Source organism: Chiloscyllium plagiosum, unplaced genomic scaffold, assembly GCF_037043375.1.
Source record: "Chiloscyllium plagiosum isolate Xiang-an unplaced genomic scaffold, Cpla_swu_hap1 HiC_scaffold_10, whole genome shotgun sequence".
NCBI classification, from domain to species: Eukaryota; Metazoa; Chordata; class Chondrichthyes; order Orectolobiformes; family Hemiscylliidae; genus Chiloscyllium; species Chiloscyllium plagiosum.
Window position 1 is genome coordinate 27,109,968 of NW_028270148.1, and position 27,965 is coordinate 27,137,932.

At 41.8% G+C, this 27,965-nt stretch overlaps 1 protein-coding gene across 1 annotated transcript in view; it reads left to right on the forward strand.

Annotated features, from left to right (window-relative positions):
- ryr2a (ryanodine receptor 2a (cardiac)) overlaps nucleotides 1-27,965 on the forward strand; it is a 769,474-nt gene that overhangs the window by 590,343 nt on the left and 151,166 nt on the right. The window contains exons 55-64 of the mRNA XM_087991236.1: nucleotides 4,487-4,564; nucleotides 5,611-5,686; nucleotides 7,288-7,411; nucleotides 12,889-13,004; nucleotides 14,390-14,454; nucleotides 15,731-15,852; nucleotides 20,950-20,999; nucleotides 22,823-22,883; nucleotides 24,269-24,507; nucleotides 27,221-27,302. Of these exons, the coding sequence (XP_087847362.1) occupies nucleotides 4,487-4,564; nucleotides 5,611-5,686; nucleotides 7,288-7,411; nucleotides 12,889-13,004; nucleotides 14,390-14,454; nucleotides 15,731-15,852; nucleotides 20,950-20,999; nucleotides 22,823-22,883; nucleotides 24,269-24,507; nucleotides 27,221-27,302 (1,013 nt within the window). The remainder of the gene's footprint in view (nucleotides 1-4,486; nucleotides 4,565-5,610; nucleotides 5,687-7,287; nucleotides 7,412-12,888; nucleotides 13,005-14,389; nucleotides 14,455-15,730; nucleotides 15,853-20,949; nucleotides 21,000-22,822; nucleotides 22,884-24,268; nucleotides 24,508-27,220; nucleotides 27,303-27,965) is intronic.

Below are 27,965 nucleotides of genomic sequence, written 5' to 3' on the forward strand. Positions count from 1 at the left end.
TCTGATTTTCCTAAGTAAAATAGGCATGGACAAAATAGGCTTCTAACCAGTGAAATAATATGGCAGCAAAAACTGGATACTGGAATGCTGTGTTTCAGTGGCGCTGGTTAAAACATATCTGGCTGAATTCTATCAACAATTAAAAAGTCCCGCGGTAGGAAGTTGATCCTGTGCTGATGAGAGGATTGGACTAAGTGGCAGTGTTTTCCTAGTGGCTGCCAATTATGAGGCCACCGCTGCATTGAGGATGACAGCTGAATCTCAATGCTACCGGTTCATTCACGATGTTGGCAACGCCATTGTGGTGGCGGCCATTTCTGATGCTGCAGAATGGAGGAGACATCTGCAATTTGAGATGTTGAAAATCCTTTGTTTCCCTGTATGGACCAGGAAGAGAGACCACAGAGATCAAGGGGTGCACACTGCAGTAATGGTGTCTGCTATGGCACTGTCATTGTTACCAGGGATCTCATCAGGAGCCATGAAGTGGTATAAAGTGTGAACCTCTGGAAGCTCACACAGGCTACCAGGGTTTTCCTGGTTGTTTGTCCACATAGTAGCATCTCCCAATAATGATGGGGGTGGGAAGTGGCTGTTAATTGGTCACTTTACCAGACTAATTGGCCACCTGGTGGATGAGTGCACCATTTAGGGGCTTAACACTAGAGTTCAAAGTACTTTTGAGAGCCACCCTGAAGAGATATTTTCAAGGGCCACTTTTTGATTTTCGAGGCTACCTTTTTATGCTTACCAGCTCATTTATTATCTGATTCAGGATGTAATAATAATACTTCTGCACTTATGTGTGTTGACATATGTTGTATTTAGACTCTCCCAGAAGCAGAATGAGAAGAGCTCATCAATCAAATCACTCTTAAATATAACGCTGCAGCACACAAGGAAAGTATTCATTTCCCATACAAAACACAACTTAAATTTGTACAAGCCAACTTGCATAACTTAGCAACACAAGTTTGTTTAAAAGTCAAAATAGGCAACTTTTTTCACGCAGAGGATGGTGTGTGTATGGAATGAGCTGCCAGAGGAAGTGGTGGAGGCTGGAATGATTACAACATTTAAAAGGCATCTGGATGGGTAAATGGTTAGGGATGGTTTAGAGGGATATGAGCCAAATGCTAGCAAATAGGGCTAGATTTATGTAGGATTTTGGTCGGCATGTACAAGTTGGACAAAGGGTCTGTTCCCATCTGTATATCTCTATGACTCTATAACTGACATACACATTGACACAAAAAGACCCATCACTGTTCACAAAATCATTACATGCCAGTAATGTCACAGTGAATGCATTTCCATTGCAAATAAATAAAACCGGAACATTTTAACCAGGCAGTTACAACCCTGCTTATCGCATCATGGATCTCAGTATCAGATTTAAATTTAACAATTGAAATAAAGCATGGGGCTGTACAGCATGAAAACTGACCTTTCGGTCCAACTTATCCATGCAGACCAAATATTCAACATAAATCTAGTCCCATTTTCCAGCATTTGACTTATATCCCCCTAAACCCTTCCTATTCAGATACCCATCCAGATGCCTTTTAAATGTTGCAATTGTCCTAGCCTCAACCACTTTCTCTGGCAGCTCATTTCATACACGTACCACTCTCTGAATGAAAATGTTGCAACTTAGGTCCCTTTTAAATCATTTCCCCTCTCACCTTAAACCTGTACCCTTTAGTTTTGGACTCTCCTATCCTGGGGAAAAGACCTTGGTTATTCACACTATCCATGTCCCTCAGTGTCCATAACCTAGGAAAACAGCCCCAGCCTATTCAGCCTCTCTTATAGCTCAAACACTCCAACCATGGCAACATCCTTGAAAATCTGTTCTGAACCTTTTCAAGTTTCACAACAACTTTCCTATAGCAGGGAGACCAGAATTGAAAGCAATATTCTAAAAGTGGCGTAACTAATTTCCTGTCCACAACATGATATCTCAATTCCAATATTCAGAGCAATGACGATGGGCCGAGGAGTGGCTGATGGAGTTTAGATAAATGTGAGGTGTTGCATTTTGGTAGGGCAAATCAGGGCAGGACTTACACAATTAATGGAAGTGTCCTGGAGAGTGTTCTAGAACAGAGACCATGGGTGTAGGTTCATACTTCCTTGAAAGTGGAGTTGCAGGTAGACAGGGTAGTGACGAAGGTTTTGGTACACTTGCCTTTACTGGTCAGTGCATTGGGGATATTGGACATGGATGTTGATAGGTACAGTAGGACCTACTACAATTTTTCCAAGAATAGTAGTAGCTCCTCAATTTATTCAATCTTAAAATAGAAAGGTAGCAAATATAGACCAGTTAGCTAATTGAGCATGCTTTGCCATTAATATGATCACAGCTAATCCTTCAACTCAATGGCACACTCATGCTCTCTACCCAAACTCTTTGACACAGACAGCTTCTAGAGTTCGATCCAGAATTCTCCCTCACACCCCTCCTCCAGCCTCCCACTCCCTCACACCCCTCCTCCAGCCTCCCTCTCCCCCAAGCCCCACCTTCAGTGTCCCTCTCCCCCAAGCCCCGCCTTCAGCCTCCCTCTCCCCCACACCCCTCCCTCTCCCTCATATCCCTCCTTTAGCCTCCCTCTCCCCCACACCATCCATCTCCCTCACATCCCTCCTCCAGCCTCCCTCTCCCCCACACCCCTCCTCCAGCCTCCATCTCCCGCACACGCCTCCTCCACTCTCCCTCTCCCGCACATCCCTCCTCCAGCCTCCCTCTCCCTCACACCCCTCCTTCAGCCTCCCTCTCCCTCACACCCCTCCTCCAGCCTCCCTCTCCCCCACGCCCCTCTTCCAGCCTCCATCTCCCCCACACGCCTCCTCCACTCTCCCTCTCCCGCACGCCCCTCCTCCAGCCTCGCTCTCCCTCACAGCCCTCCCCCAGCCTCCCTCTCCCCCACATGTCTCCTCCAGCCTCCCTCACCCCAGACTCCTCCTCCAGCCTCCCTCACCCCACACCCCTCCTCCAGCCTCCCTCCCCCCACACCCCTCGTTCAGCCTCCCTCACCCCACACCACTCCTCCACTCTCCCTCTCCCGCACACCCCTCCTCCAGCCTCCCACTCCCACACACCCCTCCCTTCAGCCTCCCACTCCCCCACAGTTCTCATTCAACCTCCCTCTTCCCCACACATATCCCTCTCCCTCATACCCCTCCTTCAGCCTCCCTCTCCCTCACACCCCTCCTCCAGCTTCCCTCTCCCCTACACCCCTCCTTCAGCCTCCTGCTCCCACACACCCCTCCCTCTCCCTCATATCCCTCCTTTAGCCTCCCTCTCCCCCACACCCCTCCTCCAGCTTCCCTCTCCCCCACAACCCTCCTTCAGCCTCCCTCTCCCCCCACACCCTTCCTCCAGCCTCCCTCTCCCCCACACCCCTCCTTCAGCCTCCCCCTACCTCGCACCCCTCCTTCAGCCTCCCCCTACCTAGCACCCCTCCTTCAGCCTTCCTCTCCCCCACACTCCTCCTCCAGCCTCCCTCTCCCCCAGACCCCTCCTCCAGCCTCCGACTCCCCCAGTCCCCTTCTCCAGCCTCCCTCTCCCCCACATCCCTCCTTCAGCCTCCCTCTCCCCCACACCCCTCCCTCACCCTCACACCCCTCCTTCAGCCTCCCTCTCCCCCACACCCATCCCTCTCCCTCACACCACTCCTTCAGCCTCCCTCACCCTCACATCCCTCCTTCAGCCTCCCTCTCCCCCACACCCCTCCTTCAGCCTCCCTCTCCCCCACACCCCTCCTCCAGCCTCCCTGTCCCCCAGGCCCCTCCTGCAGCCCCTCTCCCCCACACCCCTCCTGCAGCCAGTTCACTTCTTGCAAACTCCTTCTTGCCTCCATTACCATCCCTGCATTGGTAGCATTCTTTTGTTCCAAACCCCTCCCTTTGCAGTCTCATTCTTCCTTTCCAAACTCTTTTGTACCCGCTACCTCCCTGCGCTTCCCAGATGGACCGAGAATCCAGCCTTGGCAATGGGTCACCTGATCCTGACATTGGCTAAAGGCAAGCCCTCAATCCCAGCTTCACCAGTCACTTCCTCATTGCTGCCACTGACTTCTGAACTGCTTGCTGCTCCTCCAATCACAGGTCCTTCTCTATCACGTTTGTTGCTAAAAATCACACAACTTGGTGAAAGTGAGGACTGCAGATGCTGGAGATCAGAGCTGAAAAATATGTTGCTGCAAAAGTGCAGTAGGTCAGGCAGCATCAAAGGAACAGGAGAATCGACGTTTCGGGCATAAGCCCTTCTTCAGAAAAATAGTCCTGGGGCAGACTAAGGATAAAGGTGAAAATAATAAGTATCCTGACTGTGTAAAACAAATTTAGACACCCCCAATCTTCTTTGATTTCTGTCCCTTCTTGCTGTGTTACTCATTTTATTGAATTAAATGCAGCAGATTACTATTTCCATCTGTTTTTTACACTTGCTTTTACAATGGTGTTTCCACTTGTTACTCAGGTATCTGTAGATTCTGCACATGGGTACAGCCCAAGGCCGATCGACATGAGCAATGTTACACTTTCCAGGGACCTGCATGTAAGTTATTCCTACTCCACTTAATTTGTTCTGACATTTATCCTGCATGTGCCATGTTGTAAATTGAACAATGATGTTGAAATTATTATACTAGATTTTCTTGTTGAAAACTTTGATATGCTCATCGTCTGAACATCCACAACTCTCAGGAGGAAAATTTCATAGATTCACAAGAAATTTCTCTTTGTCTCAGTCCTCAATAGAGAATCTCTTAACATGAAATCTCATTCTACTGGGCTGGGGAAATAGCCTCTCAGCATCTATCCACTCAAATCTCTAAGCGTTTAAAATATGTCAATAAGATCACATTTCATACCAATTTTTATGGCTGCACCATAAAAAGCATCCTATCTGGATGCATCGCAGCACGGTTTGCCAACTGCTGTTCCCAAGACTGTAAGAAACTACAGAGAGTCCATAGCACAAACCAGCCTTCTATCCATTGACTCCATCTATATTTCCTGCTGCCTCAGGAAAGCAACCGACATAATCAAAGACCCTCCCACCCGATTATACTCTCTTTCATCGGACAGAAGATATAAAGGTTTGTATACACGTACAGAGAGATTCAAGAACAGCTTCTTCCCTGCTCTTACTAGACATCTGAGCGGACCCCTCAAACTTTAAATTTAATGTTGATCTCTCTCTAAGTGCATCTTCTCTGCAGCCGTAACACTGTATTCCTCGCTCTGTTCTATGACCCCAATGCACTTTGTATGATACAATCTGCCTGTACTGCATGCAAAACAAAACTTTTCCCTGTACCATGTGACAATAATAAATCAAATCAGATCAAATCAAATCAAATTATGCTTCTAAATTCCAGAGAATATATGCCACTTTACTCAATCTGTCTTCAAAGATAAAGACATCTCATGCTAGCATGCAGACATGTTACTCCTTATTTAGAGAAGCATTTTATGGGAACTGAGTTTGATCAGTAAATGCTCAGAGTTGCAGCCTGCACTTCTCAAGAACTTATGTTTCACAGTATAAATTAATTTTAACATGGCAATGACTGTGTGTTCCTGTGCAATTTATCACAGGCAATGGCAGAGCTACTAGCAGAGAACTATCATAACATCTGGGCTAAAAAGAAGAAAAATGAATTGGAAGTTAAAGGTAACAGGACACGCTACATTATCATTAAGATATTGTTAGATTCGTGGAACGCATTGGGTTTAACTTCTGCAGTTTCATCTTTGTTTTAAATGCATGTTTCAAAGGAATTGATAGGTTGGTGAATCTGCTGGCAGAGTGCTGAATTATTATTCAGGATTTTGGTCAAGATTTGATGGCTATTCCCACCTTGATCCATTTGAGAGGTTTGGTTGCTCCTGTACCTGTTTGAAAGTTGTGGAATAGTCCATTTCATAATGTCATTGTACAGTTTAACCTGCATTTCTTGATCAAAACTAGAAAACAAATCCCCCCCCAGTCCCCAATGTTTCAGTATCAGAAATATAGCCTGTAAATTTTACAGCCCTCTATTTTTGAGCTATTTTCCCTGAAGTTCAGGAGGGCAGTTAATCAGGTCTTCACCAGTGCTAATGCAAACTACCTGTTCTGTAATGTCAGAGGGCAATCAGAACTTGCTCTTTAGCTTTTTTTTTCTCTCTCCCAGTACAGTAAATCTGTTTTGCATGTTATTTTGTTGCCACCTGTTTTAATATATGCCCTGTGCTGGTAAAGTTACTGATGAAGGTCACCGACCTGCTCCTGAGTTTTCAAAGTAAATTTGACATGTAACCATAAAACACTCAGCACGTGATGCAATATTTGGGAGGAGTGCAAGGTAATGACCTTTGGCCATTGTGTCAGTGGACCTTCCGATGGTCATTGGTTCATCCTCCCACATTTGCTGTTTGATCCCAAGAATAACACGATGGGGGACTGGTTTAACATAACTCTTGTCAGGTAACTCTTAGAATTACAGTCCATGGAGACCATCGAAAGTCAAATTGGGCAGAGTGTAAAATGGGTGACCACCAGTAACGTAAAATCTCTCAAAGAATCCCCGTATGGGCTTCTGATTACTTTAGATTACATCTGCTATTTTATATCATTGGTGGGCATTATAGTTTTGTCGGTTGGAATTTTCCTCCCATTTTCTGATCGCACTGCCCTATGTACCTTTCCCTGTTTTGATAGTGAGCACAACATCAACTCCCAGGCCTTTGTCTGTCACACTGTATAGTGGACTGGGGGTGCATTTGAGTGAATGACTTCTCCATTTGTGTTTCTTTCCTGTGAGGATTTTTTTCTTCTTGGTTGGCGTTCTTTCAATGTGGTTAAAATCAGAGATCTTCTGCATGAGTTAACATAGGCTCACACCCATTGTACTGATGACTGCCACTTTACAATCAGCAATCTTTCTTAAAATAGGCAATGTTATTTAAATAGTTTATTAAACAGAGATATAAATTGCTTTGCTGGTTGAGCACTTCCATTTTCTAAGGTTCATAAGCAGGAAAAGGTTGTTGTCATTTTATGTACATTCAGGTAGCAAACGTCAGCTCTCCCAGTCCACGTCAGCGTTTACTGTTCATAAGGCATGCAGCAGTGCTGTTCCCATTTCCTTCATTCAGTTATCTAATCTACTCTTGTATATTGTCATAGTTTTAGCCTCAACCTCAGCTGGAGGTGACATTTCACAGACTGTAACCATATTCCGAAGTGTTGCTTCGACCTTCTAATGTTGGCGGTTGCTCTTGTTCCTTCAGGAGGGGGAAACCACCCTTTGTTGGTGCCTTATGATACACTGACAGCGAAGGAGAAAGCCAGAGACCGAGAGAAAGCCCAGGAAATCCTCAAGTTTCTTCAGATTAATGGTTATGCAGTGTCAAGGTATTACTGTCCAGTATTGTATAGAGTCATAGAGATGTACGGCATGGAAACAGACCCTTCGGTCCAACCTGTCCATGCTGACCAGATATCCCAACCCAATCTAGTCCCATCTGCCAGCACCCGGCCCATATCACTCCAAACTCTTCCCATTCATATACCCATCCAAATGCCTCTTAAATGTTGCAACTGTACCAGCCTCTACCACTTCCTCTGACAGCTCATTCCATACCCGTACCACCCTTTTCATGAAAAGGTTGCCCCATAGGTCTCTTTTCTATCTTTCCCCTCTCACCCTAAACCTATGCCCTCTAGTTCTGGATTCCCCGACCTCTGGGAAAAGACTTTGCCTATTTACCCTATCCATGCCCCTCATAATTTTGTAAACCTCTATAAGGTCACCCCTCAGCCTCCGATGCTCCAAGGAAAACAGCCCCAGCCTGTTCAGCCTCTCTTATAGCTCAAATCCTCCAACCCTAGCAACATCCTTGTAAATCTTTTCTGAATCCTTTCAAGTTTCACAACATCGATTCTCACCACAGTTACCTTGGTGAAAGATAAATCAGGAGATTTGTTGTCACCATCTGCCTTTTTGGGTCGAGATCTCAAAGTCCTGGCTGGTCTATTGTGGAGGAAAATCACTTTGTAGTCTAAACAAGATACACTTATTGCATGATAGCAGCTTGGTACAAGTTACTTTGGTATGAAAGAGGTTGTTACCAAAATAATGAGGGTGGTGTAGATGGTTGGTCCACCTCCTTCAATCTCCAGAGCTATTCCTGTATCCAAGTCCATTTGACGTCATCATATCGGATGGTGTTAAATGCACTCCTCAGAATTCTTTTCAAGTTTTGTTCTTGTACAACATCCAGTATTAGGAGGATAATAAAGTTATTGTTTCGACACCATCCACTGATTTACTAATGTGATGCATTGCCACGAAAACATTATAATAATCAGACAATCCCTACAGTGTGGAAACAGGTCCTTCACCCCAATAACACTGACCCTCCAAAGAGTACCCACCCAGATCCATTCCCCTACATTTACCCCTAATGCACCTAACCTACACCTCCCTGAACACTGTGAGCAATTTAACATGGTCAATTCACCTAACCTGCATGTCTTTGGACTGTGGGAGGAAGCCCACACAGGCACGGGGAGAATGTGCAAACTCCACACAAACAGTCGCCCAAGGCTGGAATTGAACCTGGATCCCTGGTGTTGTGAGGCAGCAGTGCTAACCACTGAGCCACCGTGCCGCCCCATGGCAAATTTTATGGAGTCAAATTTTACGAAAAGCAATTTAAAAATCAAAGTCAGACTCCCTATTATGTGGCAACTTTAAAAGCTGTATTAATGGGGAACGTATAGCAATATGTATTGGAGTTTTACAAACATAATGATGCAAAGACTTGATACTTGTGAAACAACTTCTTCACTCTGTTGCAAAAGTAGGCAGTAGGATTTTCTAATTTCCCCATTCCAGCCATACAGTCTTTGGTGGAGATGTGGAATTGATCAGAAGCATTGTAGTGAGGAACATCCCGGTGTCCTCTTGTATATTTTCTTGTCTGTGATGCTGATGTGTATCAAGTTCGTGGATCACATGTCAGAGAAAGGACAGATTCACCAGAAAAAAACTGGTATAATTAAGGGAAGAGGTTTAAAATAACCCAAAAAAAATTTTCAAAATCTGCACTGAATTGTGAGGCAGATATTGGTTTTAATGATAAATAGATTTTTATTTTTGGAAGGAAATGTCAGAATTGTTAGGTCACAGGGGACGGGTGTCAGGCCAAGCAGGTGGGTATTATTGGACCCTCTGAGGGGAGTGTCAGGATGGGGTTGGGAATGGAATGTGCTGAATGTCCAATGGAGGGAAAGGTGGTGTTGGGTCTGGGGTAGTGAGGGAATTATTAGGTCCTGGGAGGTGAAGGGGTTGATGGTCTGATGATGGGGTGAGTTGTCAGGTCCAGTAGCAGAGGGATGAGTGTTGAGTTCTGGGAGGTGAGGTGAGTATTAGGTCAGGGTTCAAGAATGTAAAAGGTTTGGGGGATGGTATAGGTCTGGGGGTATACAGTAAGTTGAGGGGACTGTTCTCTACTTGAATGAAGTTGGTTAATTAATAGACATAACCCCCTGTGGTCAACAGTAGCAGGAAAATTGCAGGGCAACTGTTGAGTTAACTACAACAGAACCCTCCAAGTTGTTCAGTTTGGATGGCTGTTATTAGAGGGTTCCAGGCACTAGATAATTGCACAGTGGAATCTTCAAACTGTGGGGATTTTGCAGTGTCCCAAAATGCATCTCTCACTTACTTTGCAGAAATAGCTATCTGAACATCGAAAAATCTGGACATTCTTTTATATGCATAATCAGGGGCAGCCAAGGACATTCACCCACATTCAGCCATTTCAGGTGGTCTTTGTTTTGAAATATACCTGGATATTCTAATTATTTTCCTGTGAAGTTGCATTTTTCCTGTTACTGTTGAAGACAGGGGGTTAAGTCTATTAATTAACCAACTTCATTCAAAAGGAAAACTGAACTAGGTTAATGGTCTAAAGTAAGTGGACAAGAATAAACAAAAAGGAACAAAAGTTCACAAGCATGAATCTGAAGTGATAGAATTGACTTTCTAGCTGCTGAAATGAATTGAGTTCATATGCTGTGATTGCAACAAGAGTTGCTTTGTCTCTTGCTTTCTCTCAATTACATCATCCTTATAAGTAGGATGCTCAAAAGTAGATGAAGGCAGAGTTAAGCCCACATCCGCTGGTGATGATCATTAGATATGCACACCATCTGCTGCGTGGTAGGTGCAGATATTAAAGCAGCTGGTGGCACAGATCCATTTGTGGGCTACTGTAGGTGGTGGGTAGTTAATGGGACAATGGGACAATGGTTGATAGCATTCTGGGCAATGAGACTAGGCTGGCTTCCAATGGAAGTATCACTGACAGCATGGCATACCGAGACATAGATGCTTTTGAAGACCCATCCAATCTTATGGTTAGTTAATTAGACTTACGTGTAACTTCTATGATGTTCTCCATTCCTAGATTACCTACGATACCAATGTCAGACAAGTTAGTTAATCTTGGTGACTACCGTGCCAGAGCTGACGCAGATCACTAGCGATGGAAAGGGCATCCTTGGAAATGTAAATAAGATCAACAATTGTAACAACCATGATTGGTTCAGTCATTGTTGTAGAACCATCCAACTAGCCCACAAAGATGCCTCTATGGGTAGAACAGAGCTCTCCACAATTTTGTGACAAATCATCCCTGTTCACCAGAATCCTTCTGAACTGCTTAGTGCAACGTCAGAAACAGAATTTGCTATCAGAGAGTCAGTGCCATTTTAGAGAGTATGGGGTTCTGTGATGGGGCGCTCCTGAAGAACTGTACTATGCACTGATTATTTGGACATTCATAGATCATATTAGCACCATTAGATCTCTTTGGTGAATAGGAATCTCTACTTGTGGAACGTATCGTTTTGACTTGGAAATTTGTCACAATTCCTTTGGTGTTACTGTATTAAAATCCTGGCACTCCATCCCTCATAGCATTATAGGTCTATCTGGAAAAAAATGGACTGCAGCAATTCAACATGGCAACTCACCACCACCTTCTCAAGGGTACTGGCCCAGCCAATGGAGTCCACATACCACGAATGAATAAAAAAAAATAAAGCATTTACCCCACTATTTGTTGGCAAAGAGGGCAGTATAGATTCCTTCTTGTGAAGGCTGACTCACTTGGTGCTCCTTCACCTTCAATATGTCAGATTGTGATTCCCATTTAAAAAAAAAGACTCATTGATTTTAATAATGATATTTGGGTGGACAACCGCAATACCCAATTGCAACAGGGCACAGGAGAAACAAAATGGTATAAAAATAAAGCAAAAGCACAAGTGAATGAAGCGAAACAACACAAAGGCTATTTTAAAAATAACAGTGTCATGTGCACCTTAGTGCCACCAATCCTAGACAGCTGCTATATATGAGTGTGGTTTGCAGCTGATGGTTCAGAAATGGTGAGAAAGAATAGTGTAATTATACTACCTCTGATGCTTTATATTTTGAGTTCCCTCTGCATTTTGTTATGCACCAAGCTAGATCCCCTGTAAACATTTCAAGAACGTAGCCCAGATCCTAACTTTGCAAGTTGTTTTAGGCAGGTGTAATGCAGATATTCCAGGAGTGATGCAGGTGGTGAAACCACTTAGTTTTAAACCAAACAGACTTTATTTACAAGATTACCGAATGAAACACAAACAAAAGAGAACAGAATGCAGAATAACAACACTTATCCGAAAATCCATCAGATTATCGCAGCTTATTGATGCTGTTCCAAATACTTGCAACAAATACCTATAAATACCCCTTGGCGCAAAAGGTAAAATCAAACACAGGGTCTTACAGGAGAAAAGTCAGAGAGAGAGAGAGTACCAGCATGGATCTGCTTCTTTGGCTCCAGCAGCTTCAAAACACTACCGTGGTAAAACCAAACCAAACCAAACCAGGGTAATGCTGAGCTGGGAGAACTGGCCACTTCCCTTTCATTAGAATCAAGATTAGAGTGGTGCTGGAAAAGTACAGCAGGTCAGGCAGCAAACGAGGAGCAAGAAGATCGACGTTTCAGGCAAAGGCCCTTCATCACTCCCCTTTCATTGTACAAGTGTTTTTTTTTCAAAAATTTGAAAGCTTGTTGCCTGAGGAATTATCTGTTAGCTATAATCAAATTGGCCCTCCTTCAACTTTGACTTTTTGGAGTCTGTGTCTTTTACAACCTCTCTGAAAAGAAACAAGGACAGCATTATCTTGTTAAAGCAGCAGCTTTGTCACAATTTCAAATGGGAGTTTGCTGTAATCAGCCAGCTTTATATACATACACACTACAGGCAAAAAGGGAATAAGTCTAACCTTAACAATCTGCATCTTTTTAAGTGCAAGTGAGCTCCCCAAGGACCTTTCAGTGGCTTCCTTCTCTTTCTCATACACATTCTGTTCCTCTGCATCACCATCCAGAAGAACGTTAGGGGTCATACAAACGCTGGTAACTCCAGAATAGCTCATCATCACCTCACTCAACTCCATCACTCACTCTAATTCACCTGTCACTTGGCAGGCAACAATGTGGCTTGAGCGGGAATATCACCAAATTTAACCTTGTTATTATTCTCAGTGAATTGGCAGCCCTGTACAGGTTATTAGCAACACAAGAATAAGCCTGTTGTTTGTGTTGCCCTTTCCCATTTCATCCTCTTCAAATAATTTTGTAAGTGCATGCTTGTGACAGTTGATATGATGGCTCTGATGAACAATCCCGATTGAGAGTTCTTTAACTGATTTCGGTCAACTTTTTGACATGAGTATGTCTTTCGCAACACCTTGTATATTTTAAACAAGAGGTAGCAGCATAGGAAAGCAAAATCCTAAGACTATTTTTTTTTTATATTTCCAGGGGTTTAAAAGAGATGGAGTTGGACACCCCTTCCATTGAAAAAAGATTTGCTTACAGCTTCCTGCAACAACTCATCAAATATGTTGATCAGGCACATGATTATATATTGCAGTTTGGTAAAATGCATATTTACTGTTATTAATATGTTAGATTCTGATATTTTGGATGCCACAGAAGCTTAATGTGGCATCCATGTTTGCATTTTGCAAGGTAGAGATTTCTTGTTGAACCAACGCAGAATGAGTGAAAAATATGGGGAGGTTCATGCGGAACCTAGCCACTAGTGTGGACCAATTGGGCTGTAAATTCCAGCACAGGAATGATTAAATGATTTTTAATAATGTAACAGACTCAACCTTGTGAAGTTTTCCTCCTGCCACTTATAGTACAGTGGTGTTACAAAAGTAGTAAAGCGAAACTTGCATTTACATTTACATTGCTTTTAGCATTGTTTTTTAGCCAGTGAAGTATGGTGGAATTGTGGTCACTGTTGTAATGCGAGAAATGCAGACAACAGTTTACACGGGGCAAGCTCTCACAAGTAGCAATGTGAAAATGACCTGCTAGTGGATTTTAATTGAAAAGATTGAAAGATCAATATTGTTCAGAACACTGGGGATAACTTGCTGGCCCTTCTTCGAAATAGAAGAAAATAAACTTGTGTACGCACAGTGTTTTTCATGTCCAATGGAAGTGTCTTCCAGCTAATGAAGTGCTTCTTTGAAATGTAATCAACTTTGTAAAGGAGGAAGTGTGGCAGCCAGTATGGGCACATCAAAATCCCATAAATACCAGTTTGATGATGACCAAATAATCTGTTTCAGAGAGGTTGATTGAGCAATAAATGTTGTCCAGGACACCAGGGATAACTCTCCTGCTCCTGTTCAAAATAGTACCAATGGGATCTTTTATGTCTACTTGATGGAGCCTCTGTTTAATATTTCATCCAAATATAATGCACCTCCAAGAGTGCTGTGCTCCCTCAGTATTGCTAGTCTAGATTTTTTTGCTGAAGTCCTAGGACAAGATTTCAACCCCAGCCTCTGACCGAAAGATGAAATTTACTACAAGCCTAGCCATTGACACTTGCAACAAAGATATGTTTTATGGGAAATGTGAATCTCCATTTTATTTTCTCTGGTATAATGTAGCATGGTGCTTGTTGTTACACAGTCTGTTCTTGTGCAATTAGAATTATTTCTCTTTATGCCACGTCCTGACTCAACACACAGATAAAAGTGAAGTATTGCGGATGTTCGATATTTGAAAAAAACAAAGCGCTGAATAAACTCAGCAGGTCTGGCAGCGTTCGTGGAGAGAGAAACAGAATTAACATTTTAAGTCTAACATAATTCTTCAGAAAAGTTCCTTCAGCAATTTCTGCTTTTTATTTCCAACACAGCACACATTACCCAGCATTTCCAACATTGTTACTTTGTTCAGTTTTTAATGGTATACACATTAATTCTTTTATCATGTGTTGTCTTGTCATCGCTTCTAGATCTTTGTTCCACAAGTAAAGGAGAAAGATTTCTGCATGAGCAGGAAGTCAAGTTCTTTGCTAAGGTACAACATTTTAAAAGGGGGAAGCTGTTTGAGAAACAAATGTATGAAATGTTCAGTGAGTGAACGTTTGCAAGGATGAGGGCAATATGTTACTGAACTCACTCACTGGCAACTTTAAAAGCTGGGGACAGATAAAGTCAATCAGTGGCACTCTTCTTGTCTATCTGCTCACGACCCTGACCTGCCCGAACCTTAATGTGGGGGTGGATGTGGGTTTGGTGTGGGGTAGGATGGAAGGCCTCATCCCACTGCTGCAGGGAGAGACCCAAGACACATGGTTCACCCAGCCACTTTTGCTGCATAGTCTTGTTGACTGAGGGTTGGAGATCATAATCTCCTTTTTCAGATCCTGAACCCGTACAGAATCATTCCTTCCTCCTCCCCAACCCCCACTGAAGGTCATCTGACACATCTGCCCTCCCTCTCCCTGATCCCCTGAAACTTGTCTGCAGCTCCCATCCCTAATCCCCCCGCTCCCCCTCAAACAACTGAATTCACCCAGTCTCATCCTGGACAACTGGGTCTCCTTGGGGTGTCTCTTGTCCCAGAGATGTCCAATGCTTCTTCTGATGCTACATATCTGTTGGGCAGTGAACTCTAAGATGGGGTTTCTTCCTGAGATAGGAGTAGAGTCTCACCTTGGAGCAATTAATATTGATTCTAGCAGTAATTTACAGCAGAGCAGTCTGTCAGGAATGGAGAAGAGCAGAACAAGCCTCCACACCAACCCTCAATCTCCATACTGATTGTGAGTGGAGATCTGTAAAATCCAGTCCCTAATTTCTGAGTTGCCAATGTAGGGTCAAACCTGCTCCAGTGCACCCACAATATACTTTGTATTAGTGTCCAGGATAATTATTAGAGCTGAATCTCAAATGCATGAACTATGAATGAAAGAATAGCTCAGTGAAAGAGTGACCAATTAATGCGACAGGTTTCCCAGGAAGATGAGAGGAGCAGTTGAGACTAGATGATTCACAAGTAAAATTAGGCCAATTTCTTTCAGAAGGTGATGTTTTTACCATGCATTGTCTAGGTAATTTGAGACATAACTTATGGTAGGTGAGTGTTAAGTGACTTTAGTTCCCAAAAATCTGCACAATGTCTGTTGAAGAGTAAGTAGTAGAGATTGATTAGTCAACAGGTCTGTCATTATTGCAGCATCTGGTAACCAGCATTATGGAAGGTGAACTGAGTATATCCTGATTTCCTTATCCTGTAGTTAATTAACTGATGGATGTTTAACATGCGCACTAAATGTTGCTCATTTTTGCAGGTTGTTCTACCTCTAATTGATCAATATTTTAAGAACCATCGCCTCTATTTCCTGTCTACTGCAAGTAACCCTCTCAGTAGTGGAGGCCATGCATCTAACAAGGAAAAGGAGATGGTAACAAGGTAATGCTGGCTTATTCTTTTTCAATGAGTTGTTGAGTGGCAGTATGTGTCATGCTCCGCAGTATGATTTGCTTATTACCATGGCATGAAAGAAAGGTATTTTAGAGAAAGGCGGATTATACTCAGTTCCAAATTTACAGGTCTACATTGCAATTGCAGAATTGATAGAAGCCATTTGGCCCATCACATTGGTACTCACTCTCCAAATGAACATTGCAACTCTAGTTCCATTTTTGTGCCACTTCCTGAAGAAGGGCTCATGCCCGAAACGTCGATTCTCCTGCTCCTTGGAGGCTGCCTGACCTGCTGCGCTTTTCCAGCAACACATTTTCAGCTCTGATCTCCAGCATCTGCAGTCCTCACTTTCTCCTAGCCACTTCCTCATACCCTTGCATATTGTTTCTATTTAACTAACTGTCCAGTGTCCTCTTGAATGCTTCAGTTAAACCAGCATCCATCACACTTATGCATAACACATTCCATACCATTATTATTGTTCTGTGAAGAAGTTTTTTTCTCACATCAATTTGCTTCTTTTGCAAATGACTTTAAGTCTGTATCCTCTTATTCTTAATTCTTTTACAAGCAGGAATGGTACTCTGTCCAGACTCTTGCAGATTTTGAAAACTTTTGAAAATGTTTAATAATTGTGACAAATAAGTCAACACAACCTGTAATGGTACACATTCAACTTGCCTTTTATTCATATTGAACAGATACATTGTGTTTTAGTTGACATGAAAGGTGTACAGCATTGTGTCTTACCTAGCTGTCTGCTTGGTCAGTTGAAATGTGAGCTGTTTTTGAATCAAGGCAGTTCCCATTTTTCACATCATCTTTACAGCTGTCTTCCTGAGGGGTTCTACTTCAGAGACAGATCTTCTTGACTCTAGAATCTGAATTAAGTTCTCAATGCAACAAAATAGCAACTGACACACATGAAAGCATCCAATCCACTAAATGCCTTTTAAGAAAAGAAGATTGAGGGCAAATTTAACAGAAGTGTTCAAAATTAAGAAGATTAGGTAGAGAGAAACAGTTCCCATTGATAGAGGGATGAAGAACCAGAGGACATTAGTTTATAGCGATTGGTGATAAAACATGAGGGAAACCATTTCTTCTGCTGCAACTGGTTAGGCTCTGGAATGCACTTAGCTGAGAGTGTGGTGGAGGCAGATTGAATCTTGGCTCTCAAAGAAGAATTGGATAAGTAGCTGAAGAGAAAAATATTCCAGGGGTAAAGGTGGAGTAGGATTTGTTGATTTGCTCTTGTCGAGAGCTGTCCTGGACCCAATGGTCTGAATGGCCTCCTTTTATGCTTTTGCTATGATAGTATAAGGTAACCAAAATATTACTCAATGCATTTCCTGGGTAAGTCAATCTGGTTGATCTTTGGGCTGGGCTCAATTTGTTAATCTTATTCAAAATTGTTTAGGATCGCTGCATTTGAAGCTATGTGCTTCCAAGGAAGGCCCTCACTTACACTACACCCGTACTGGCATCTCTTCTGTTCGTAACATACTTAAATGACTTGGATGGAAATGTAGATGAGTAGGTTAGCAAGTTTGCAGACGATACAAAGATTGGTGAAGCTGTGGAGAGTGCAGAGGTTTGTCAAAGGTTACAGCGAGAAATAGATCAGTTGCAGACATGGCAGAAAAATGGCAGATGGAGTTTAATCTGGAGATGTGTGAGGTGCTGTACTTTGGGTGATCAAATGTTAAAGAAAAGTATACAGTTAATGGCAGCACTCCCAACAGCATTGATGTACAGAGGGATCTTCAGGTTCAGGTCCATAGATCCCTGCTAGTAGATAAGGTGACAACGAAGGTGTATGGCCATGCTTGCCTTTATTGGTCAGGGAATTGAGTACAAGAGTCAGGGTGTCATGTTGCAGCTTTGTAAGACTTTGGTTAGGCCACAGAGTATTGTGTTCAATTCTGGTCGCCACATTACAAGAAAATGTGGAAGCTTTGGTGAAGGTGCAAAAGAGATTTAGCAGGAATCTGCGTGGATTAGAGGGTATGAGCTATAAGGAAGGCTAGAAAAACTTGTGTTGTTTTCTCTTGAGTCATGGAGGCTGAGGGGAGACTTGATAGAAGTCTTTAAAATTATGAGATGCATGGAGGGGGTTGATGGTCAGAATCTTTTTCTCAGAGTTGAAAATGTCTGAAAGTTGGGGACATGCATTTAAGGTGTAGGGGGAAAGTTCAAAGGAGACATGAGGACAAGCTTTTTAAACAGCAAATGACAGGAGTTTGGAGGATGCACTCACGCTGATGGTAGAGGCAGATCTGATAGGGGCGCTTAAGGGATTTTTAGATAAGCACATGAATATGAAAAGTGTGGAGGGATATAGACCAAGGGCAGGCAGAAGGGATTAGTTAAATTTGGCGTCACGTTCGGCACAACATTGTGGGCCGAAGGGCCTGTTAATGTGCTGTATTGTTCTGTGTTCTAAAGGGTTTATGGATTATAATTAGATAATTGTCTTATACTCCAATCCATGTTCCTGTCAGTAAAGGGTGAGAATGCTGAGATTACCCATTGGCCTCCACCTCTAGGCAAGTGAGGGAGAGCTATCAATTTAGGTTTCTACTCCTGAACACTTTCCAGTGACTCCAGTTGGCAAGGTACACACAATGGATGCTAACTGTAAAAAGAGACTAGGTGCAGCCAACAATGTCCATTAAGGTCAAACAGTCTCATGTCATATACTGTAAAGGCTAACAATGAACAATAGGCTATTGGAATGTATTGCTATTGCAGCCCTGAGAGCATTAAACAACATCCACATAGTATTGAACAGATGTGGGCCACACTGAGAGGGCATGGCAGATTCTTCTCCCCAAAGGATGTTGCTGAGCCAAATGGATCTGGCAGCTTTCTGGGAAAGCTCACCAATGCCATACTCATTGAAATCACTACACTCACAACTTCCATATTCATTGAGTTCAATTTCAAGACTTGCTGTGATGGAAATGTGAGTTTTACAACTGCAAGGTTTTTAGACTACTGTCACAAGCATAAGGCTTTTCTTAAAAACTGCGCACAGTACACATTTAACTAATGTAATCACCATAGCAAAACTATTCTATGGTACTTTAAACAGCAAAAGTTAACAGAAAATAAAAGAGCTATGGAAGATCTGAAACAAAAACAGGAAGTGCTGGAGAAAGTCAGCAGGTCTGGCAGCATCTGTGGAGAAAAAGATGAGTTAATATTTCAAGTCCAGTGACCCTTCTTCAGTAATAGTTAACATTTTTGTAAACTGTTATTTGCAGAGCCAAGTAAGTAGGTCACCTATATCTGCTAGCTCTGTTGGCTGATGATGACTCACCAAAAGTTAACTGCAAGTTTATCTGAGAAAATGGAAGCATATGGCAATTTTTTGATGTTTTTCTACAAGCAATATATATAATTGATGAGAATTAGTGATGACAGATCAGGCAACAATTTGTTTTGAAACCCTAATCTTAATCAAGGATTTTGAAGAACATAATAATGTAGTACTTGGGAGCAGGAGTTCCACTTTTGGCCCTCAAGTCTGTTGTGTTATTTGTTAAGGCCGTAGTGATCCAATTACTGACTCAACTCCATTTTCCTTTCTGCCTCCTTCTGTGATCTTGACTCCCTTGTCTTTGAAGAATTGATCGAGGCCAACCATGAATAAATTCAATGACCCAGCTTCTACAGCTTGTGGGGGAATCAACTAAATTGCCAGATATTCTTTAACTGGCCATGAGAAACAATCCATTCCTTCATTTAAATGCTAATCAATTATTAGAATGTCCATACTCAAGTCTATGATTTTAAAAAAATCTTGGTAAGAAACCTATTAATATTTATTTTGGCAAAATATCAATAATGCATTAATTATCATTACTGCATTAATGAAAATACAAATGCACATTATGGGTTGATACTGCATTATAATTTATTAAGAAAGAAAGTATTCATATATTTGCATTAAATCCCTTTGCCCATTAATAAAACAAAGATATGAATCTGTTAAATGGGATAATAATTTATTATTAAAAATCAGATGAAGGAATTTTAAATAAACATGTAAATATTTTTTATTATAAATTGCATTTCCAAGAGGGAATGCTGATACACAGCTGGACAGTTATTACCATGTGATTAGATTGCCACCTATTGAGAAAACTTGGTAAATGTTGAACAGTTTCTTCAGAAGAAATGATGTGAGTAAAATAGGTAAATTTAGTAATTAATGTGGAGAATATTTTTATTTTATGTTTAAAAAGCTGTACATTTTTGCAAATTAAGTGGTATTTCTTCACTGTTTTAAATATATATTTTGAAAACCAATTCAGCTACAAATCAATCCAAGTAAAATCTTGCAGCATGGGAGGAAAATTCATTTCTCTTGATACATATGATTGTATCAACATGCTGTATTCATGAGGGATATATCCCAATTGGTTCCACATTACAATTGAAAATTTGCTCTTGGGCGGGTCAACAAGAAGGAGTTCAGAGAGAAGACTGAGTGCTTCTCCTGGGACAATTAGAGATAAGTTGTTCTCCCTCAGCTGCCATTCCCTTTTGCAGCTGACTCTGTAGGATGATGGTCAACGGCTTGGAGCCGGCCACGTTCGCCGGTTCTCAGTCAGAGAATGATGTGAGATGAGAGGTCAGTGACCCTGAAAGAACTAAGGTAATGCGTGGGTTGGGAAGAGATTTTAAATAAAGAACTTAAGCCTGTTCCAATGTATCTGATCGAATTTTACTGTGCATTTTGTGTAAAATTTGACTGACCTTATACCAAAACAAGAAGTGCTCTTTTGCTTTAATGAACTTTTATTTTTATTAACACATAGATGCTGCTTGAATCATTTTAATAAAAGCTTTGCTCTTGGCTTTGCATATACTATGCACTTTTATGTTACAGACTCATAATCTAGGCAGCAATGTGTCCCTGGAGCTCAATGATGGTCCCTTGCTGTGTAGTTCTGACTATTTTTTTTACAAGACTTCTTTCTTCATGATGTCACATTACTCGATAGGCTTTTATTTCAGCCGTTTCCTTTTTCTGTTTTGTTTCCCCACTGTCCTTCCTTCTCTCCACTTCAGCCTCTTCTGCAAACTTGGAGTGCTTGTCAGACATAGGATATCACTGTTTGGTAAGCTAAAGCATTGACGACTGAAGCATGGCACCATATTGTTTTCTCACCATCTGTATGTTTTGATTTTATGCTTTGCCCATTTGCACGGCCAGTTTAGCATGTCGTGTGTTTGACTCCTAGGGATGCCACTCTCCTTTCCACCCTTCCTGTCCCGCGAGTAAATCCAACAATTCCACAAGAATGGTGCCCAGTTCCGTCACTGTCAGTTTTGGTTAATTATCTTTCGTCTGCTTGCCTGCCGTTGTTCCTGAAAATCTGGATTATTTAAGATTCATTATTTAACTATTTATCGAAAAAGCATGATATTTTATCTGTCCATTGATAGAAGTGTTTGTTTGTACACCAGTGACAACTGTTGTGTTTTACAGTCTTTCAAATATTTGTGCCAATGAAAATGTCTTCTGTTTCGTTCATCAATAATATAACAAATACCCATGAGCTATGCATGACAGTCTGTTCCTTTGGTTTCCAAGTGGAGTAGTTAATTGTGATTATTGATTCAATGTGGTTCACTCACATGAAGTGATGGTGGGAGACCCTGTAAGTGATCTTACTAGGTGACAATAAAAATAAAGTCACCACTGTCCTGCCCTCTCATTAGAGAGAGAGAGAGAGAGAGAGAGAGAGAGAGAGAGAGATGACTGGTGGTGAGTTGAACCTGAGGGTCACCACACTTCAGGCAAGAGGCAAGGTTGAAAAGGCAAGACCTTCACAGTAGACTCAGCTAGCACAGGAATTGAACCCACGCTGTTGGCATCACCCTGCGTCACAAACCAGCGTCCAGCCAATTGAGCTTAGTAACTCCATGGAAGCCATAATGTGGAGGAGCCGGTGTTGGAATGGGGTGGACAAAGTTAAACTATAACCTGGACTATAACCTGGTGTTGTGTGATTTTTAACACTGACTCCATGGAGTCATAGAGTTGTACAGCTTAGAAGCGGACCCTTCAGCACTTTGTTGTAGCCGTAGGAAAGTCTCTACTAAATAGTTGCTCCAAGGTGCCATCTAAACATGTACAACATGACAATGAATGGCGAGGGTGGGCCTCCAGTCATTATGTAGGGATCGGCTCCTATAAAGGTAAGTATTATGCCACAACTGAGGACAGTGCCACCTGGAATTTCTACATGAGTTACCCTCACTTTCCCACAGTTGGCCTCTGGGAAGACATTATAAATTGCCATATACTTGGCATTATCCCCGATCTTCCATGTCATTATGGAGATGAATTGGGCAACAGCCACTTTGTTCATATCATTTCCCTTAAGGTGCCATATTTACCATTTTTCTGACATACACATGCAAGTTTAGGCAAAGACTCTGGACTTAATTTAAAAACAATTATTTAAAATCTGGCCACTGTGGTATATAGTAAAGTGCATAAATGTCCAGTGCTTGATGTAAAGCTAACATCAGATAATTATGTATTTTGTAACTTTTGAAACCTCTTAGAAAGAAAGTGACAATCACTAGAAGGCATTGGACTGGAGAGCATTTATTTCCAAAAATTAAACTCTTGGAAATATAGAAATAGGAATCAGATTTGAAAATAGAAGGGCAATTGACCTATTAACCTCTACCTTGCATGTCTCCCTCCACATATGGTAAAGCTTCTTCATGCTGGCAGTATTAAGTAAAAATCTGAAGGTACAGGCTTAAAATTTGTTGTATTTGCCAGGTACTTCACTCTGCACCACAGCAAACATTATTTGTTGTCATGTAACTTGCGACACCACCATTGTAGTTCTGGTTTTGGACAGATCAGCAAATCATAATCCATTTTTGCAGCAATTGTAAGTCAATTTTGTTTTTAATGCAGGAAATGATGCCACATCAATTGTAAACTGTCTTCACATATTGGGCCAGACTTTGGATGCCAGGTAAACCACTTGACTAGTTTTGTTTAGATAAATGAGTGTCGACTTGCTTAGCTACCGTCTCCTAAGAGATGCTGCCAGAATGAACATTGGCTGATCGCCTCTTGTGGGCCTCAAGTTAAAATCAGCTTCCAGCCTCTTCTCACATAAGGGGAGCAACTTGAGCTGGACCTTCACAGCAGAGTTTACGTTACACTTCAATATTGTATTGTATATAGAATGGAAGATCTCAATTATAAACCTGTGTGTGCTTTGAGATTGTAAACTACACTTGACTGTGCCACAAGTTGTGCTGATTACCTGAGTCCATCTGGGTGGAAGAGGAGGCAGGGCATGTTTTCTGGTAAGAGAGAGGGAGGTTTATCTTCTGTGTCTTTTCTGGTTTTAGCTAGTTTCCTTTGTTCCTAGAAATCCACAAATGAAAGACCTGATAATTTCAGGCAGCCCGAGACTTCACATTGAATGAGTGCCTTCAGGAAAGCACTCAGCATGTTCACACCAGTTTGAAGAGCAAAATCTTTCCATAAAATTATGTTTTCTATTTGTACGTTAAATGTTATTTTGAATCCAACAATGCATATGGATTTGCTGCCCTTTAAGCTAAGATGACGGGCCACCAAAGAATACCTTTGGAAGAAACTTAAAGAATTTGTGCAATTTTCTAAATGCAGAAATTCAATTTTAGTGAAGTTTTTGGACCAGGTGAGACAAATTATTATTCTGCAACTGTTCCTCCTGGACACCTCCAATTGTTTTTTTGATACTTGCTGTACAACAGCTGTCTTGTTGGGTTAGGATGCAGCAAAGTTATACTTCAAGACAGGAAATGCATGGGCTAGGATTTGTCAGCTGAGAGGTCTTTCCTGGAGAACTGATGGGGAATTGTCCCTCCCACTCTCTGTCAGTGCTGTGGGTTGGGCTGATGGAATCAAATGCCCCTCAGGTATATACGTTACCAACATCAAACCCTCTTCATGATTGAGGACCACAGTGATGGAATGCCCACCTGTCGATCACTGCAGGTCAGTCAGTTCCTCATGCCACCAGTGCAAATGGGAGCAGTTTGTGCTGCTGGCATTTCGTTAACCAAGGTAATGGACCATAGTGCTGCCCCAGATTAAAGCTGAATGATGGCAGGATGGGGTAGGGTGTTGGAGACAAGTACAGATCAGGTGTCTTTCAGCACCTGCCCCTTCCCAGTGCTGGATCTTTCAGCACCGAAGGAACCTCCAAATTCCAGCTCAAGCTTCTTAGATATGAATATACAATCTTACAGATGTTACATGGAGTGCTTTTGTTAATGTAGAGACAGATGATGATTTGTGGTCACTCATTAAAGCTCAGCATGATTTTTGACCACCTCTTTGTGATGATCTTGTTTTACACAGAACGGTGATGAAGACTGGCCTGGAGTCTGTTAAGTTGGCGTTACGAGCCTTTTTTGAGAATGCGGCAGAGGATTTGGAAAAGACCATAGAGAACCTTAAACTGGGTCAATTCACTCACACACGGACACAGCCAAAGGGAGTTACCCAGATCATCAATTACACCACAGTGGCACTGCTGCCTGTCTTATCATCGTTGTTTGAACACATTGGACAGCACCAGTTTGGAGAAGATCTGATCTGTACGCTTCCATTCTTTTGTCTTGTTGTATTTCAGTAATCCCATGAGAGATCAAATCTAACATATCACCACAGCCTTTTTGTTTTGGCAATTTAACTCTGCATCATCAAATGAAAAGCTTACAATAATTCCTCTTTTCAGTGTAGATGCTCTCAGACTGGGTTACACTGTAGCATGGATTTGGTTCTGTGCTCCCTCATTGATGTGTTTAAATGCAGGCGGCACATTGGATCCAAGAGGGGACCTTCCCCACTTCCTACACGCCCCATTGCCGACTGCCTAAAACCTTCCAGAAGGCAGGAGAGACATTGGAAAACCCTTTAGCCTATTGAGGCATTTAAGTTGTCAATTAATGATTAATTAGTGTCAGATAAAGAGAGTGGGGTGCTATATTCCTTTGCAAGTCCCCTGTGCCCATCAAAGGCCCTACCTCCTCCCTTTCCAGATGATCGCATCTTTTAACCCACCTCCAGCCTCTTAAACTTGGCCCACTAAAATCCTTTCATCTCCCTTGCTGAGACCCAACCTGGACTTAGCGCAATTTTTTAGCCTTGTGGAACTGTCTGTCGCAACAGCAGTGGCCACCACTCCTGGGTGGATGAATTGCTCTTTCAGAAAACTAGCACAGGCATGACAGACTGAATGGCCTCCTTCTATGCTGTAATCATTCTATGATTTTAGTCTGGTTCCACACTGTAGGGAATCTAATCTAATCTAATCTAATCTAATCTATAATCATGAAGAAAATACTCCTTTAATTCCCACTTTAATTGTAGTACTTTAAAATGTAATTAGCTGAGGGCTTTATATTCAGACTACATGAGAACATGAGCTTAACTGAAAGTGTTTAACAAGAGGATATCAGCAATTCTTGATTCCTTCAGCATATCACCAATAAATGTTGCATATCACTGTATAGGCAGAGATGCATAAAAGCTGAAAAACACACAAATGTTAATGATGGATCATTTGCTCCCACGGACTCCAATTGCAGATTGTCTTGTAGATTTATCCAACTGGCTGCAACAGCTCAATTCGATACATAAGTTCCCATCTCATCATTCCGATCGATCTGCCTATCTCCCCATTCGACAGAATAGTAGTGGACAAGTAATTTTTCCCTTTGGACGAACTCTTCTGTCTCCCAGATTAATCTGTCCTTGCTCTGCTGTCTGGTTCAATAAACACAGTCACCTATTTTTCTTTGAATGGTATGAGATAATTAATCCAAGTAAGTAACGACAGCGAGTATCCAATTATATAAATGGCAGTGAGTAACCTAATGCTCATGTTCAAAAACAACTGTGTTTGGGCTCTCCCTCTACTACCACCACTTACCTACGCCCCACCCCACCCCCATGCAAAAAAAAGCAAGTATAGAATGGAGTATAAATCTAACAGCTGCTTGCGTTCCAATGTAACAGGATTATTATAAGAGAGGCAACTTGCCAAAGCCCTGCAGGGTACTGTCTATCCTGATAAGATAATTGTTTGCTGTTTATTGTGCAAAATTGCAAATGGGCCAAAGAGTGTCACTTTCAAAACTGGGAAGTGCCCAATCTAACATAATGTGGAGGAGCTGGTGTTGTTCTGGGGTGGACAAAGTTAAAAATCTCATAACACCTAACCCTTTATTCCACAGCCGCCTGATGAAGGAGCAATGCTGAAAGCTAGTGCTTCCAAATAAACCTGTTGGACTATAACCTGGTGTTATGTGATTTTTTTACTCAGTCTGACGTAAGTTAGCCTGGAAAGGCAAAGTAGCTAAAAAGATTTGAGTAACTGAACAAGCCAGTTCATTCTACTAATGTGCAGTGGTAATGCCAATGGTATTTTCTAATAACAATATGCTGTTGTCAGTCCCTAAAGAATGTTTTGCCTACCAGATAATTGGACAAACTTATGTGTATTTCAGTGCAATGCAAGCTATGTAAGCCCAATAACTTGTTAATCAAATCAAACAAAATGTTCCCACATGTCACACTCAACCATTCTTTGCTTGCAAAACCTCAAACAAAATGTCTACTGTTGGATTTGATTTCAAGAATGGGTAGAATTTGCTGAACCTCCTAAGTGCCCTAATATTAACATTAACAACCAACTTAGGATAATCAGTCGAGCTCATAACACGGTTTATGTATACTTTCTATTAGTGACATAGCTTCACACTAAGGCGTTTTTCCTCTGCAGACAAAGGAATATGTTCATACCTTACACAATACTAAGCAGTTCTTTAATATTGTTTCAGTGTGCTCAGTTGTTACAGATCACTTTAAATCAAGTGTTTAATATAAAGATAATTTTTTCGAATATGCTACTTTGGAGACAAAGCTGAAGGCTCAAAGAAATGAGGCGCTAATATATAAATCATGCTTTCCCATAACTGATTTCTACAGTGTAAAATTGGTGATGCCAGAAAAGCAGATTTTGTTGGATACATATGTTTAGATTCTGTTTTCTAGTGTGGAGTGCTACTATTTTAACTCATTTACTAATGACCTGTAATACAATGGAAGTACTTTCAGGATAAGCTATAACCAAGGTCTGAACATGGTTAAAGAGTATCCTTGTGTTATCACAAAGCATTCCCAACCTCAGGGATATCAATAATAAATTGTGATTTCATGAGAGTGCATGGAAGGAAGATATTTTCTAATTTCTATTAATATGAAACTGAGAATTAATGTTGTGCTGGTGGCACTCTTCTTTTTCAGTGGATGATGTACAAGTTTCTGGCTACAGAATATTAAGCAGCTTATATGCATTGGGCACGGGGAAAAGCATATATGTAGAAAGGTAAGGAAATAACCAGTGAAAATATTTTAAAGTGGAAAACTTGCTTCAAAGCTTGTTAGAATGACTTGCATTGTGGTATCGTACATCATAATAATTTGTGCATGATAGTAACGCTATCAATGTTTCTTCCCTAAATATATTACCTGCAATACTGCAAAGTACAACATTATGTAGTTTAATTATTGAGCTTATACTGTTCATCAATGTCATTTATTGAAATTGTATTGGTTTGGTTGACATCCATCCATCTTGGGAGGCAATGAACTGTATCTAGGATGGACATTATCTTTGTACAGAACATCATTTGTTGTGGCTGTACAGATCGATTTGTGAGTGGCAGTCCATTTTGTACAGATGAATGGGTTGCCTGAATTTTTTTTCCTTCCGGTGGATGCTCTTTTCTGCTGCAGGGTAAATTCTCTTGATGTCTGCTTTCTCTGTGCCCTACCTGACTGCTTGTCTCTAGCATTCTGGTCAGCAGCAGGGACATCCCATGCATTGACTCCAATCTCAGCAGCTTGGTGTCTTCTCACTTGTTGACATCCTAATATCATAGATGTTGGCAACATGTTGATGTTATGCTGATAACAAGCTCATCAGAGTGGATCTTTGGTGATGTCGCCATCATCTGGTTGGCTCATATAACTCAGCCAACTGCCAGCT